Genomic DNA, 17126 nt, shown 5'->3' on the forward strand with positions numbered 1-17126 from the left:
AGATCTCGTTCTGCTAAAATGAAAACATATTTCAAATGCTTTGGAGAACTGTTAAGATTATTGAATGTCTAGCGTACTGCTTTGAGTCTCAGAGTGGTTCACTAGACCCCTAGGGAACAGGCAAGCAGCATACAATTATCACAGTAATTAAAAAGGTGCAATGACTCTTCTCTTAAAGACTCCTGTTTTATTAATTCTATGGTATGCTTTGGAGACTGGCATTATTTTACTCCTACCCAGCTTAATTATACCGTCATTAGTTTATCAGCATCTCTCTTTAACCCCTCGGGCCAGTTATTAGCATGTCACTTGCTAACAGTTAACCAATAACCACTACACCTTCAAAGCAGTATCTTCTGCTATAAAAAAGGCAATTTGTAGAGACAGATTTAATATCATCATTCAATTTAAATTTTTCAGTCAGACATCACTTTCTGCTTTTAATTTGAGAAGGTTACTGTTTAGCTTAATGAAAACACAAATAATGCTGATGTATTACGAGACTTTACCAGGGAATAAAATACTTCCAGTATGCTGTGTTTTATGAGATCGAATGCATGTTTTAATACTCAACAGTACGTACCACTGAAACGACTAGAAAGCATATGATGTTCTTAAATACAACTAACATTCTGGATTTCTTTCTCTGTACTGGGTCTCGCTGGGACAGAGTTAATTTCCTTGTCCAGGCTTCCTACTTTTCCCGCCCCTCTCCTGCAGCGAGTAGGCAAGAGTTGGGGAGGGGACACAGTTGGGACAGCTGACCCAAATTGGAAAGGGATATCCCATTGTAAGGATGCCATGGTCAGCAATAAAAGCTCAAGGAAAGGAGGAGGAAGGGGGGATGTTCATGATTATGACATTTCCCAAGTAACCATTTAGTGTGCTGAGGCCCTGCTTTCCACTATGTAGCTAAAAATCTGCCTGCTGATGTGAAATAGTGAATAAATTCCTTATTTGCTTTGCTTGCACACACAGCTTTTGCTTCGCCTATCAAACTACCTTTACATCAATCCATAGGTCTTCTCGCCTGACTTTATCTTCTCCCTGTCCCCAGACAGAGGTGACTGAGCGAGTGGCTGTGTGGGTGCTTGGCTGGCTGGTATCAATCCACCACAGTCTCTAACCCTTCAGTGCAAACAGGCTCACTTACACAGAACCTGATGTTACATTACCTCATTGGATAAGCACATAACCAAGCTATGAGAAAAACTGGTTTAATTTTAAAATGCTTGAAGTACTTCTGTACTAAATATATACATACCTTGTCTAGACAGAAAATTTTACATTATTATGAAAGGCATAGTGACCTAGAAACACTCCTGAAGGGAACTCTAATTAATTTTTATGCCCCAGTTTTGACTAAACTGTTATCTTAGTCTAATAAAGAAAACCTTACAAATATTAAACAGTTCACCATTGTGTACTGCCACTTAGTATTTTTCATTAAATTTCCAACAATGTGAGGAAGAAAAAAAATCATATAGTTACGACTTATATAAGCTTGCATCTTCAAAACATAACACTGTGATTCTGACAGCAACCATTTTTTACTCTGTATTTGGCATCACACCAATTTGTTCAACTGAATGCCACTCAGCCACTGGTAGATGGCCAAGTGACTTTATGAAAACTAACTTTACTGGCATATGCAATGGAAATACATCATTATTTCTGCTGAAATATATAATTTTTCCTGGTACTGTTAAAAAGGCAAACAACACCAATCAGTTCTTTAAAATATTAGAATCAATAAGCAAATACCATTTGCTTAGTCACACTTCTAGGTACACTTCTGACTATCTTCTACCAGCTCTACAGCAGCAGAAAGAAGATTCAAAATATTGGGGGGAAACACTAATGACAAAAAAAAAAATTTAAATCCAGGTCACAATATACTCTATTATTTTTTGAGCAGCTGCATCCCAAATTAATATCACTGCCACTCTTCCTGAAGATTACTGTGCAATTGTTTTTTGTACAATAGGTCTTCTTTGTATCTTTTTACAGTCAGAGGTCAGCACTATTAATTATAGCATCCAAAATAGGAGCCAAGACTGCTATACAACATGACAAATCACACTATCTCATTTAATGAAAAGACATGCTGTCAGTCACTCAAGAAAGCAGTCCTCAGCTAAACCTTATCTGCTAATTGAGTCATAACCATGACTACATTTGCTGTTACACAGGATCTTTTTCCACTTTATCTACAAGTACGATATACCTGACACTGGAAAAAGGAAAAAGAAACTTTATCCAAACCAAACAAAATTATTCCCGATCTTGGAACAGCAGCCAAAAAAGAAGGGAAAAAAAAAAAACAAAAAAAAAAACATCCCAAGCATACACTAACGAGAGCAGGGTTTAATGAAATGGAGAGTGTTCAGTGGAATACAGCATACCTGAAAGCAAAAGTCACTCATCTATGCAGCACGCTATGCTGACCACCTTAAGGCATGAACAGGTATGATTTAAATCATTCTGGCAAATGCTGAGATGTTATACTTAAAAGCATTCAGTCTTAACTCCTGAAGCCTGCTGGTTTAAGGTAGATAGTAAAGACTGCTACTAAAATAACTTACATTTTCAACCCTAGACATATGCTTGAAACATTTCCAGTCGCTTTTGAGTACTCACCAGCACATTTTGTTCTTGTTTTTAGAGCTGGGCCAGGAGATCCCGTTCCTCCTTCACCTGGTCTTGTAAGTAACACACTGATCTCATACTCTGTGTCAGGATCCAGGTGCCCAATCTTATAGCTCGTGGAGTCCACAGGTTGTATGTCATACCAGCTTCCACTTGAAGTTCGATACTCGACTTCCCTTTGAATAATGGGTCCATCTCCATTAATGGAATTGGCGTTCAACTGTATCCACAAGTATGTCGCACCAACTGAGGACAGCTGAGGTGGAGCAATGGGAACTGGTGGCTCTGGGGCACAGTAAGTTACAAAAAGCAGCAATTATTATACAGGTATTTTTCTGCTTCTAAAATATTCAAACAACAATGGATTTCAGGCTATATTAGAGCTGAAGTCTGCATAAAAATACAGATATGAAGAAATTATCACTACAGATTAACTTATTTCCAAAAAAATGCAATACGCAAAGTCTTCTGTTTAAGCACCTAGTGATTTTAACCTGAAGCTTATGTTCTCTGCTGAGTAACTTCAAACTGGGTGTGACTAGAGTTTTCCTATTCACTTGATATTAAATGACATCTTTTAACTTCCAATTTAAAATGAAAGCTGATCTCAGGTTTTCTTATCAAAATACAGTTCTTCCTGGATGTAAATATATAGTCTACTCAAAATTAACATTTAATTAATAACAATTTAATTAATAACAATTAATTTTAAAAAGTTAAAATTGATACTTCAGTCTATTCTTAGACATAGAACAGTAACTTCTGTCTGAAAATAAAAAGTATTTTTTCTTCTCATGGACTGCAATATTCAGCTTTCAGATTTCTGTGTAAGCCAAAAAAATATAGTATTTTTCAAAGTCCTGTATCCTGGTTAAACAGAAAGAGCTTCTAGATAAGAGCTGGGGGAACTCTTTAGTCTTTATTATGAGCCTGTCTATTTCTTGCAATAGCTTATTTTCACTAACATCCAGAAGTATTCTGTTGCACTAAGAGAGCATTTATGTGATCTCGCGTTTGCATTCTAAAGATATTAAAAGTGAGTAAGATTTTAAAACTACTTTTTTATTTATTAAGCAATGGACATGTAATTTTGAGTTGGACTGCAGAAATAATTTGCAGACATCATCTCTTTTTAAAGCTAAATAACACATTCATTTTTTTCCTACTGATTAACCACAGAATTACTCTGCTGTTTCAAGCATCACATCTGCATAAAATTTGCCTTCCCATTGGTTAAATATATTCAAGCAGAATGAAACCATGCTGTTGTAATAAGGCAGTGTTTGATCCAATATTCTTAACATATCTATCAGCAAACACTGCCACCTTCTTAAGGCTGCACAGAATACTTAATGAAAAGTAGAACATCTGTCTTCCCTAAGCTGTAGATTCAGATTTATCCTCTCCTGCTAACCATTCCCACAAATGTTGAGATATAGGTAGTCAAACAGAAAAGAAGCTGAATTCATATATTTCATCATTTTCCCAAGGACTTCAAAGTCAGACTTAAAGGAAAGAGAATGAGGCACAGGGGGAGAAAGGAACTCTGGAAATAAGTATTAATATTTCCCAAGAAATAGTAGAATTGCTATTTTAACAAACATGTAATTATCCTACATATGCTACCTTCTTTTTCTTTTTTCCTCACTTACAGAAAGAGCACTCAACTCACAGAGCACTAAGTATATTGAAGATCACCTATGATCCTCACAGACCAGTGGTGTTTCTAATTAGCACCGTTCCTTTTTATATAAACTTTAAACTACGCAATCTGCTAACAATTGCTGAATCCTGAGATCACAAAATCGCAAATACAGGTCTCTACACTGTGTATTTTCATCTTCATAAAACTAACTGATCACCATTATGAAGAACACGATACAGTTGGCAACAATCAGATATGTCTCCAAAGACGTCTACTAGTCGTTACTGATTGGCATAGAAGTGCATACAGAAGAGAGGAATATCGTTTGCATTTTCAAATCAGTAGTGAAGCCACTGTTTCACATCAGTAGAAATATATGGTAAACTGATGTCATCTCTTGGTTAGGCACATACAGCAGTTTGATTGAAACTAGTGTTCCTGAACTGTATAAACTATGGCTTCATACAGCGTTAGTATGCCTGGAAACAGTTCTGACTTGACTCAAAATGATTTAGCATCAATTTAAATCATTAGGCCGTTTTGTGAACCAAGACGTGAAATGGAACTTTTATAGAGCATCCTAAGGCATTTACTTAGCCATGCTGAAAGAACAGTTAATTACTTTCAAGTTTCAAATGCTACTAAAGGCTGTTGGAAGTGCCATTCAAAATGCGAACTCAGGAGTTAGGTCACTAAGGTTAGTGGTTACACCAATTCATTCAAAGTATTACAAGTACTCGAAATAGACAGTATTTTATTGTCTTTTTATCCCTTGGGGCATATTTTTTATTCCTTTGTGGCCAAAGTGCAAAAGGTTAATTCAAGCTGCATGATTTCAGCAAAGCTGGCGTACGCTGCAGTTTAATACTGGAAGTGTTAATGTTCTTATTGGAGATCAAGGTTACGCAGAATGAACCTTTCATTATAAATAGGATGCTTGTTATTAAGTTACTGGTTAAAAACACGAGTCCAGGAGTTAAGCATACACTTTAATCCAAAAAGGTGCACTACCAAATACAATGAGCTGATTTCATGACTCAGAAAAGAAAGCTCTTCTTCTGGCTTATTCAATTATTCTTCCTTTAGTCAGAATTAGTGGGTTTGTTTGTTTGTTTTGCTTTTTTACAGAGAAATTAGAATCACTTAATCAGGTAAGTATCACACTGCAGCACCGCCATCTTTCACTGAGAGCAGTTTTATTGTGGACACTGAGGTAGTCTCAAATAAATACCATTGAAAATTCTTTTCCCATTAATACTGTTATAAAAATGGTTCAATAGATCTGTGACTCTGTATCCAAGTACATTCAGAGAAGGAATTTCAAGTGATTGCAGAAACAAGTTTGTAGCAGTGGTACTTTAGGATGATGGTTTAGTTTAAAGAGTTCTTCCTTGCAGATCTCTTTGGAAACAGAAGTAAAAAGAGCTGTTTAGTACTGTACAACCTTTTAGATAGGCTTTTAAATGGAATGTTAACTCAAAAAATAAAAAAGGAAGTTTATACATAAATTCACATTTAATGCTTTTTAGACAGACAGGTGACCTCCTCTTGAAGTCCGTGATCAACGGCAATGGGCGAAATCCCTCACGGAAAGAAAATACCGGCCACCTTGCCAAGGCAGATGTCTAACTCCAATGACTGCAGATAACAGAAGGTTTTAGGCAGATGTTCTAATGTCACCCTACGTTAACTTGACCAGTTACAGTAAACACGTGAAAAAGACAAAGCCTCATGATAAGGAGCAGCCCTTCTCTTATGCAGAAGATAAATACAAACGTAGCCATACACACATATAAACTTTTTGTTCCTATGCACTGTAACATTAATTGCAAACATCGTTGAAACAGCACCTCCTTTATTTACTTTGCTTTGTGCTTTAAATTATAGAGATTTCCCAAACATTTTCTGTAAGATCCTAACAACTTTATGTTTTGCAGTTCTTTTAAAATTTTAATAGGGAGGGGAAAGATATCCACATAGAGATGCCAGTGAAGATAATGTAAATCTTTGAGATTTGACTGATTTATAAAAAAACAAAAACAGACATTTCTTGTCTGTGGCACAGAACAGCTCACTTGAAAAAATGAAAATTTCTACTCTAATAGTAGCAATAACATTTATTATTATTATTATTTTATTGAAGAAAAAGGGAGAGTAGAACCATGCTACATTTAGAGGGAAAAGGGAAGAAATATTTATCTTGCAAGCTAATTTTAATTAAACAGTGGCTGTTAAAGAATGTCATGGTAATCCCATGCAATACTGTTCAGCACATCATGAATACATGAAATGGTAAAGATACGGTATCAATCTCTGATGCTATGTCCACATTAATAACTTCTTACCTAATTATTAGAATTATTAAACTAATCATTATTATTTTATAGTCTTGAAATCAACTAAACAGCTTTGTACGTACTACTATATATATACATAACTACATATCTTGCTATGCTCATCTATATACATAGTTGTGCTCATCTTCAGACCAAGCAAATTATTCTGGTCCTTTGGAAAGCAAGTGTACTTTGCAGGTACAATCTAATCAGTTGGACATTAGCAAATACCCTGCTAAACCCTGGATTATTGTTAGCAGTATCCATCCTTAACTAGGCACAAACTGTTCCCTTCCCCAGACCTGAATCCTCCCAAACCCAATCGCTGACGTGTCCACTCCCGAGCCACCAGCTCTCTGCTTTAAGCCAGTGGCATCTACGTCTGTGCTGCTCTCACTCTAAGCTCATCTGCCCACCCGAGCAGTCTGAACCCATCCATCCTTCCTATTCTCGCCCTTGCTCATTTTTTGTTTTCTCTCCACACCCCAGTCACCATTCTCCCATTCCAAATATCTCTGAACTCCCATCCAGGTTTATTATCTGTTGACCTAGGCTGTATCTAAAAGCTCAGTCTGTTTCTGTCCTTCTAACCAAGCTTCTCCCTAATGCCTTGTTGTGGTTTAGCCCGGCTGGCAGTCAAACACCACACAGCCGTTCGCTCACCCTCCCCCCTCCCTCTCCGGGATGGGGGAGAGAAACGGGAAAGTGAAGCCTGTGAGTTGAGATAAAGACAGTTTATTAAGACAGGGAAAAGAATAACAACAATAATAATAATAATAATAGTATTAATAGTAATAATGTGTACGAAATAAGTGATGCACAATGCAATTGCTCACCACCCGTTGACCGATGCCCAGCCTATCCCCGAGCAGCCGGCCACCCCCCCACCCCGGCTAGCCACCCCTATATATTGTTCAGCATGACGTCAGATGGTATGGAATACCCCTTTGGCCAGTTTGGGTCAGCTGTCCTGGGTCTGTCCCCTCCCAGCTCCTGCTGCATCCCTAGCCTGCTCGCTAGCAGGACAGAGAGAGGCTGAAAAGTCCTTGGCTTGGTGTAAGCACTGCTCTACAACAATTAAAACATCAGCATGTTATCAGCGCTCTTCTCATCCTAATCCAAAACATAGCACCCTGCCAGCTACTAGGAGGAAAATTAACTCTGTCCTAACTGAAACCAGGACAGATATCCACCCCTTATTCCATACCATTTATGTCATGCTCAGGTTACACTCTTTCCAATACTTTCTAATTAATCACCATTTTCATCTATGATATATAGCAACCATGGTAGCGGTGACATACAGTGTTATATGATAATTAACATATTATAATTCAACTCATGGGCTATTCTCACCCAGTATTAGGTCCCCTTGAGGTACACACCGGACCTCCCCATTCTCTTGCATTACCCACCAAGTGCATCCAGGTCCCCGAGCAAAAGCAATCCCACGAATGGGCTTGCCTTTTCCTGAGGCGGGAGTAGCCCAGACTGTCTTACCCAGCATGTTTCTTACGTGCACTACAGGAACTTTATCCCCTTCTACAGTGCGTAACAGGTTTGATTGGGCAGGTCCAGCTCGGTTGGCAGATCCTCTAGTATTGACTAACCAGGTGGCCTTTGCCAGATGTGTTTCCCAATTTTTGAATGTCCCAGCACCCATTGCTTTCAGTGTAGTCTTTAACAGTCCATTGTATCGTTCAACTTTCCCGGAGGCTGGTGCATGATAAGGGATGTGATACACCCACTCAATACCATGTTCTTTGGCCCAAGTGTCTATAAGGTTGTTTCGGAAATGAGTCCCATTGTCTGACTCAATTCTTTCTGGGGTGCCATGTCGCCATAGGACTTGCTTTTCAAGGCCCAGGATAGTGTTCCGGGCGGTGGCATGGGGCACAGGATATGTTTCCAGCCATCCGGTGGTTGCTTCCACCATTGTAAGTACGTGGCGCTTGCCGTTGCGGGTTTGGGGGAGTGTGATGTAATCAATCTGCCAGGCCTCTCCATATTTGTATTTCAGCCATCGTCCTCCATACCAGAGAGGCTTTGACCGTTTGGCTTGTTTAATTGCAGCACATGTTTCACAATCATGAATAACCTGTGCTATAGTGTCCATGGTCAGGTCCACCCCTCGGTCACGAGCCCATCTGTATGTTGCATCTCTACCTTGATGGCCTGAGGTGTCATGGGCCCATCGGGCTATAAATAATTCACCTTTATGTTGCCAGTCCAGGTCCACCTGAGCCACTTCAATCTTAGCAGCCTGATCCACCTGCTGGTTGTTTTGATGTTCTTCAGTAGCCCGATTCTTGGGCACATGAGCATCTACATGGCGTACCTTTACAACCAGGTTCTCTACCCGGGCAGCAATATCTTGCCACAATGCAGCAGCCCAGATGGGTTTGCCCCGGCGTTCCCAGTTGTTCTGCTTCCATTGTTGTAGCCACCCCCACAGGGCATTTGCTACCATCCATGAATCAGTATAGAGATAGAGAACTGGCCACTTTTCTCGTTCAGCAATATCTAAGGCCAGCTGAACGGCTTTCACTTCTGCAAACTGACTCGATTCACCTTCTCCCTCAGCAGCTTCTGCAACTCGTCGTGTAGGACTCCATACAGCAGCTTTCCATCTCCGATGCTTTCCCACAATACGACAGGACCCATCAGTGAACAGGGCATATTTCTTCTCATTTTCTGGTAGCTTGTTGTACAGTGGGGCTTCTTCAGCACGGACTACCTCCTCCTCTGACGATATCCCAAAGTACTTGCCTTCTGGCCAGTCCATAATCACTTCCAGGATTCCTGGGCGACTGGGGTTTCCTATTCGAGCCCGCTGAGTAATCAGTGCAACCCACTTGCTCCATGTAGCATCAGTTGCATGATGTGTAGAGGGGACCCTTCCTCTGAACATCCAACCCAGTACCGGCAGTCGGGGTGCCAGGAGGAGCTGCGCTTCAGTACCGACCACTTCCGAAGCAGATCGAACTCCCTCATATGCTGCCAATATCTCCTTTTCGGTTGGAGTATAGCGGGCCTCAGATCCTCTGTATCCCCGACTCCAAAACCCCAGGGGTCGACCTCGAGTTTCCCCAGGTTCTTTCTGCCAGAGGCTCCAGGTGGGGCCATTCTCCCCGGCTGCGGTGTAGAGCACATTCTTTACATCTGGTCCTGTTCGGACTGGCCCAAGGGCTACTGCATGAACTATTTCTTGTTTAATTTGTTCAAAGGCTTGTCGTTGCTCAGGGCCCCATTCAAAAGCATTCTTCTTACGAGTTACTTGGTAGAGCGGGTTTACAATCAGACTGTAATTTGGAATATGCATTCTCCAAAACCCCACGACACCTAGGAAAGTTTGTGTTTCCTTCTTGCTAGTTGGTGGAGACATAGCTGTTATTTTGTTGATCACATCCACTGGGATTTGACGACGTCCATCTTGCCATTTTATTCCTAAAAACTGGATCTCTCGTGCAGGTCCTTTAACTTTATTTTGTTTTATGGCAAAACCGGCCTTCAGAAGGATTTGGACTATTTTCTTCCCTTTCTTGAAAACTTCCTCTGCAGTGTCACCCCACACAATGATGTCATCGATGTACTGCAGGTGTTCAGGAGCCTCCCCCTGCTCCAGCGCAGACTGGATCAGACCATGGCAAATGGTAGGGCTATGTTTCCACCCCTGGGGCAGCCGATTCCAAGTATATTGGACTCCCCTCCAAGTGAAAGCAAACTGTGGCCTGCACTCTGCTGCTAGAGGGATGGAGAAAAATGCATTAGCAATATCAATTGTGGCATACCACTTGGCTGCCTTTGATTCCAGTTCGTACTGGAGTTCTAGCATGTCCGGCACTGCAGCACTCAGTGGTGGCGTGACTTCGTTCAGGCCACGATAGTCCACTGTTAGTCTCCACTCACCATTAGACTTTCGCACTGGCCATATGGGACTATTAAAAGGTGAATGGGTCTTGCTGATCACTCCTTGGCTCTCCAGTTGACGAATTAGCTCGTGGATGGGAATCAGGGAGTCTCGGTTGGTGCGATATTGCCGCCGGTGCACAGTTGTGGTAGCGATTGGCACTTGCTGTTCTTCAACCCTCAGCAACCCCACAACAGAAGGGTCCTCTGAGAGACCGGGCAAGGTAGACAACTGTTTAATGTTCTCTGTCTCTAAGGCAGCTATGCCAAAAGCCCAGCGGAACCCTTTTGGGTCCTTGAAATATCCTCTTCTAAGATAGTCTATGCCAAGGATGCACGGAGCATCCGGGCCAGTCACAATACGGTGCTTTTGCCACTCATTTCCGGTTAGACTCACTTCAGCTTCCAATACAGTTAACTGCTGGGATCCCCCTGTCACGCCATAAATACAGATGGGCTCTGGCCCTTTACAGCTGGATGGCATTAGAGTACATTGTGCACCGGTGTCTACTAAAGCCTTATACTTCTGTGCGTCAGACGTGCCAGGCCATCGAATCCACACAGTCCAATAAACTCGGTTGTCCCTTTCCTCCCCCTGGCTGGAGGCAGGGCCCCTCTAGTCCTGGTCAGAATCTTCATTTCTGTGTTTAAAGGACTGCCTGCTAGAAGTTGGAGCAGCAAACTTTTCAGAGAACCCCTTTCTCCCAATTGTTTTCTTTTGCAACTCACGTACCCGTGCCTCTAGGGTCTCAGTAGATTTTCCATCCCATTTTCTCATGTCCTCTCCATGGTCACGTAGGTAAAACCACAGGGTGGTGCGGGGTGTATACCCACCATATTGTCTTCTTTGCATGGATGCACGTTTACCCCTAATAGCTGAGACGCTGGTTTGTACAGGTGGGGAAGAAAATACACTCTCTTTAAGTTGCTGGACCTCTTCAAAAAGTTTCTCCAAAGTATTCTCTTTTAGTTGGTGGCCACTGGTTCGTTCAGGTGGGGGGGAACATAAATTCTCTTTAAGTTGGTGGAACTCTTCAGAGAGTTTCTCCACAGCCGAGACGCAGGCCTGTAGGGAAGAGGAGAGATTTCCTTCGTACTCCCGGAGTTGTTTAGCCATGTCACCCACTGTGGGATCTTCACCGTTTTTCCAGGTTATTATTGCCAATGTGCTGGCCCATGTTGATGGTGCATTCCGTACAAACTTCCGCCATATGGGTCGAGTACACTGGACTTCATCTGGATCTGTGGATGTTTGTGCATCGTTTAAGTCCTTATAAATTACTTCCCGTACGGCTAATTCCCTCAGGTACTGAATTCCCTTCTCCATGGTGGTCCACTTGACTGGTACACATACAAGTTCTTCCTTGTAGGGATACCTTCCCTTCACAGCTAACAGGAGACGCCTCCAGAGGCTGTGAGATCGTGCTCCATCTCCAATTGCTTTGTCAATGCTTGCATCTCTAGCAAGGGATCCCAACCGCTTGGCTTCCCTGCCCTCTAATTTCACACCATTGGCTCCAGTGTCCCAGCACCGGAGCAGCCAGGTGACAAGCTGCTCACCTATACAGCGACCAAAATCTTTTCGCACATCTCGTAGCTCACGCTGGTATAGGGTTCGGGTAGTTACTGTTGACTTACTGACATCCTCATCCTCATCTTCATCCTCCTGCACACTTGATGGCCCAGCCTCGTCTTCTCCAGACCCAGACTTAGCAGAAGACTTTCTGCGTTCTAAACGACCTGCGTCTCTATACCATTTTTTCACCTTTTCTACAGGGGCAACTTGCACTGCTACAGCTCGCCTCTCCGACCCAGCCACAGGGTCTGCCACAGGGATTGGAATACCCTCTGCAGGGTCAACTTGCACTGCTACAGTTCGTTTCTCCGACCCAGCCACAGGGTCTGCCACAGGGGTTGGAGTACCCTCTGCAGGGGCAACTTGCACTGCTACAGTTCGTTTCTCCGACCCAGCCACAGGGTCTGCCACAGGGGTTGGAGTACCCTCTGCAGGGGCAACTTGCACTGCTACAGTTCGTTTCTCTGACCCAGCCACAGGGTCTGCCACAGGGGTTGGAGTACCCTCTGCAGGGGCAACTTGCACTGCTACAGTTCGTTTCTCTGACCCAGCCACAGGAGTGGGAATGGCTGCGGGAGCTGGAGCCGGGACGGCTGCGGGAGCTGGAACGGCTGCGGGAGCTGGAGCCGGGACAGCTGCGGGAGCTGGAGCCGGAACGGCTGCGGGAGCTGGAGCCGGGACAGCTGCGGGAGCTGGAACGGCTGCGGGAGCTGGAACGGCTGCGGGAGCTGGAGCCGGGACAGCTGCGGGAGCTGGAGCTGGAACGGCTGCGGGAGCTGGAGCCGGAACGGCTGCGGGAGCTGGAGCCGGGACGGCTGCGGGAGCTGGAGCGGCTGCAGGAGCCGGGACTGGAACGGCCGCAGGGTCTGTCACTAGGTTGATAGTAGCATCAATTGCAGCTCGATAGGCACAAGCCAGACCCCAGCACGCCACAGTGATTTGTGTCACTTTGGAACTGCCAGAGTCATGACACCTTTTTTTCAAGCATTCTACCAGTTTTTTAGGATTTTGCAGTTGTTCAGGGGTGAATGTCCAAAACACTGGAGGTGCCCACTGCCCTAGAAACCTGCCCATATCCTCCCACACTCCCTGCCACTCGCAAATATCCCGCCTCAAGACAGATCTCCGGATGAGATTCCTAAGAAGTTGTTTAACCTTAAACAAAACCTGAAGCGCATTCAGGAGACATAACAACAAGAACATGCTGGTCTGAGTATCCCAAGGATATTCAACATCTTGGAGAGCTACCGTAACTAGCTCGGGGGATAAGAGGGTGGTGAAGGAGGAAGGGAGAGTGAACAGGTAGGAAAAAATATCTTCCCCTGTCCCCTCCAGAGACTGACTCCCTGATGAGAAAAGGCAATAGGTGTAATTGCTAATAGTTTCTGAGATATGGTTTCCGAAGTATAGAGTCGACGACAGTGCTGAGTACAAATACCAGGTTAGAGTCATGACCAGATACTTCATCATTTCATAAGCCATCGTTACACCACACAGTACCATAACAATCTTAAACCAGGGCCCGGAAAGGGTAAACAGCACGACAGGGAGCACATACAGAAAGTAACTTGCTATAAAACTCAATTTGGGAAACAGGCACAGCAGACTTGAGATTAAGGCAATCAACATTGTGACTAGCAACTATTAAGCAGGTCGAATACTTATACCAATTTTAGTTTAACACACTCTGGTCAAATCTGTCGATATCTCAACCCTTCGAGCCCCACGTTGGGCGCCAAATGGGCTGTTGTGGTTTAGCCCGGCTGGCAGTCAAACACCACACAGCCGTTCGCTCACCCTCCCCCCTCCCTCTCCGGGATGGGGGAGAGAAACGGGAAAGTGAAGCCTGTGAGTTGAGATAAAGACAGTTTATTAAGACAGGGAAAAGAATAACAACAATAATAATAATAATAATAGTATTAATAGTAATAATGTGTACGAAATAAGTGATGCACAATGCAATTGCTCACCACCCGTTGACCGATGCCCAGCCTATCCCCGAGCAGCCGGCCACCCCCCCACCCCGGCTAGCCACCCCTATATATTGTTCAGCATGACGTCAGATGGTATGGAATACCCCTTTGGCCAGTTTGGGTCAGCTGTCCTGGGTCTGTCCCCTCCCAGCTTCTGCTGCATCCCTAGCCTGCTCGCTAGCAGGACAGAGAGAGGCTGAAAAGTCCTTGGCTTGGTGTAAGCACTGCTCTACAACAATTAAAACATCAGCATGTTATCAGCGCTCTTCTCATTCTAATCCAAAACATAGCACCCTGCCAGCTACTAGGAGGAAAATTAACTCTGTCCTAACTGAAACCAGGACATGCCTGCTGTCCCCTCCTGTAGGTCCGTGGCCTTTCCAGCCAGTTCCCTTCACTGGCCCCTGCCTCAACTCCCACCCCTACGCACATATATTTATATGTGCCTGCATGCACATACATAAATGTTTGTGCATATATACATATGGATGGACAGATGTTTCTGTTCTGCCCTTGGTTTTCTTTCTCTCTTCCTAGATTTTAGTGCTTATGTAGCCCCAATGTTCATCTACCTCCCCTCTAACTTTGAAATGCCTCCCAGTTTGCCATGCCTTTCAGTCCCAATACTAACAACCCCATCCAAGCATGCAGCTTCTTGCTCTTGCTCCACTCGTTCTCCACATCATGCATCTCACACCATTATAGCTTCACAGTACAACGGCTCAGAGAGGTGGAGGGCTGCATACTAAAAGCACAGGACTGCTAAGCTCCCAGCTTTGGATTCATGTGCCTGGGTCCAGCCCGACGTACAGGAGCTCAGATCAGCACTGACATCCAAACCGTGTCTAGAGTTTTGGGGAGAAATCTCAATTTCTCAGTTAAACTCAGGGAAGTCTCCATTGTACATATCAGAAGGGTTTGTTTTTCCATAGCTTGTAAATTGACTATACTTGCAAACAGGTTTCTTGACACATCTATTGCCCTCCTGAAAAATCCTAAGCTCCTGCTTCAAAGCCTGGTGTCTTCAGCACTGTCCTATGGAATGTCTGCTAAGATGGCTGAACTATCTCGGCTGTTTTGACTGGAGGTTTTCTCTAAACTTTCAGGCTGAGACACACACCCATACCAGAAAGTATCAGCCTGAAGTCAGTTGATCAAAATTATGAGCAACCGAAAGCAGAACTTCGTGACAGGCAGCTGTAAAAGTAAGTTGTGATACCAGCACTTTGTAAAAAGGCACAGGCAGATTGATGGATCCAGCATGAAAGATGAATTGTCGGAGACAAAGAAAAGAGATATAAGCATCCATGTATATTTAACATAGGAGAACAACTGATACCTCAGACAAGCAATTTGTAATATTTTCTTCCCATGTCTTCATCTCAAAATGGTTTCGCCCTCCAGAATATATTCTTTGTTTTGGAGGTCCAGAAGAGCTTTAGTTCTGTTCCTGGTCTTAAATCTTCCATTCGAAAAGATGCAGACATTTAAGCTGCCAACATTACAGATGGCTACCTCTCTGTGCTCTTGCTTAAAAACCTAACAAAACTCCATTTAACCAAATTGACACCTCGGTTTACCTTGTTTGAACTCAATAAGCAGTCTGAACTCCGTAATAATCTGGTGTCTGCTCAGACAGGCTCATTCTGTTCTTCTGAATCTAATCTGTGTTGGATCTGCCCACTACCAGAGAAATTCAACCGAGGGACTGTATGTAGAAGTCTAATTTACTTCACCAAATATATTTAATCAATTCCACCCTGCTATTTTCCTTTTGCTCAATGTTTGATTACTTTCCTGTCACCTATTATAAACAAACTGCTGTTTTGTCTTTTGTTTGGTTGTTTTGTAGGTTTTGTTGTTCTTTTTTTTACATTAAGTGGGTGATCTGACAAAGCCACTTTCATGTCTCCCATTAGATAAAGTGACATTTCAATCCAATTCTCTGACAAACTTAGATGAGGATACTGTGTAGTTTGAACACACGCACAACGACAAGGCACTTGTCTTTTCAGCCTTTCCTTTCAGAACAAACACTTGGGTAAAATTGAAAACCTCCCCTTCAGGATTTATTTAAATAGAGCAATCAATACTTTATTTCACCATCCTCTAAAAGGCATATAAGGTAACACAAACACGTTTTTTTTAAAAAAATCCTTTTTTTCCTTCATGTTTAGGGCCAGGCTAATTGTTCATTGACAGGCTTTTTGCTCATTAACTAGACAATATTCATGTTTACAGTTCTTTAATAAGATAACATGGGATTAACTGCCAGCTTTTTAATTGCCTTTTTTTTTTTTTTTTTTTTTTAACCCCCACAGAGATTAAACCTTGTTAGAATCATATCTGTTCAGGTAAAAACAACCAAAAAGGAACATTTGGCCATTTCTTACATATGTCTCATCCTCAAAAATCAAGATTTAATTCCTATTCCTCTGTGATTTCAGGTTTGGTTTGCAATGCCTGATGCTAACGGTCTTCTGATTTAGAAAGTTCTTGTATCTGGTCTTCAGTTTGCACAATAACATGCCGCAGCAGCACTGCAAACCTTAAAGAGGTTTACATAAGAAAGAAACTGGAAATTAGTTACAGGAAACTTCTATTTAGTGAAACTATGCCTGAAGTATGAAGCAGCATGAATGTTGTACAAAGTTGTAATTCACTCTGCTGTGAAGATGTCTTTAAGTTAAGATCTTGAAATCAAAGATATTTTGAAAAAAAATCCTAACTCCAGCATGGGATTTACTTACTTGCAATTTGATTTACAAGTTCAGTAACCAGAATGAAACAAAGGGCAATAAGTGTGGCAAATTGACTCTCTCTAACTCCCATCTTCCTAGCAATGTAGTTCCAGTGAAATTCCACTTAAGTCAGCTTAGTTACACCAGTGTAAATGAGAAGAGAATTAGATTCATTGTTTCCAACAAAGAGAGGGGAGTAATTACACCGCTGTTTCTACGCATACTATCATTAAGCCATCAGTACTTCCCGAGCAGACTAAGCATTACGTGCAATAGGGGTATACATACATTGCTCAT

General features: G+C 42.7%; 1 protein-coding gene across 13 annotated transcripts in view; it reads right to left on the reverse strand.

Annotated features, from left to right (window-relative positions):
- Window positions 1-17126, reverse strand: part of PTPRM (protein tyrosine phosphatase receptor type M) — a 484682-nt gene that overhangs the window by 275837 nt on the left and 191719 nt on the right. For all 13 annotated transcript variants that reach the window (XM_040550056.1, XM_040550055.1, XM_040550065.1 and 10 more), the window contains exon 7: window positions 2641-2934. In XM_040550056.1, the coding sequence (XP_040405990.1) occupies window positions 2641-2934 (294 nt within the window). The remainder of the gene's footprint in view (window positions 1-2640; window positions 2935-17126) is intronic.

Source organism: Cygnus olor, chromosome 2 (genome assembly GCF_009769625.2).
Source record: "Cygnus olor isolate bCygOlo1 chromosome 2, bCygOlo1.pri.v2, whole genome shotgun sequence".
NCBI classification, from domain to species: Eukaryota; Metazoa; Chordata; class Aves; order Anseriformes; family Anatidae; genus Cygnus; species Cygnus olor.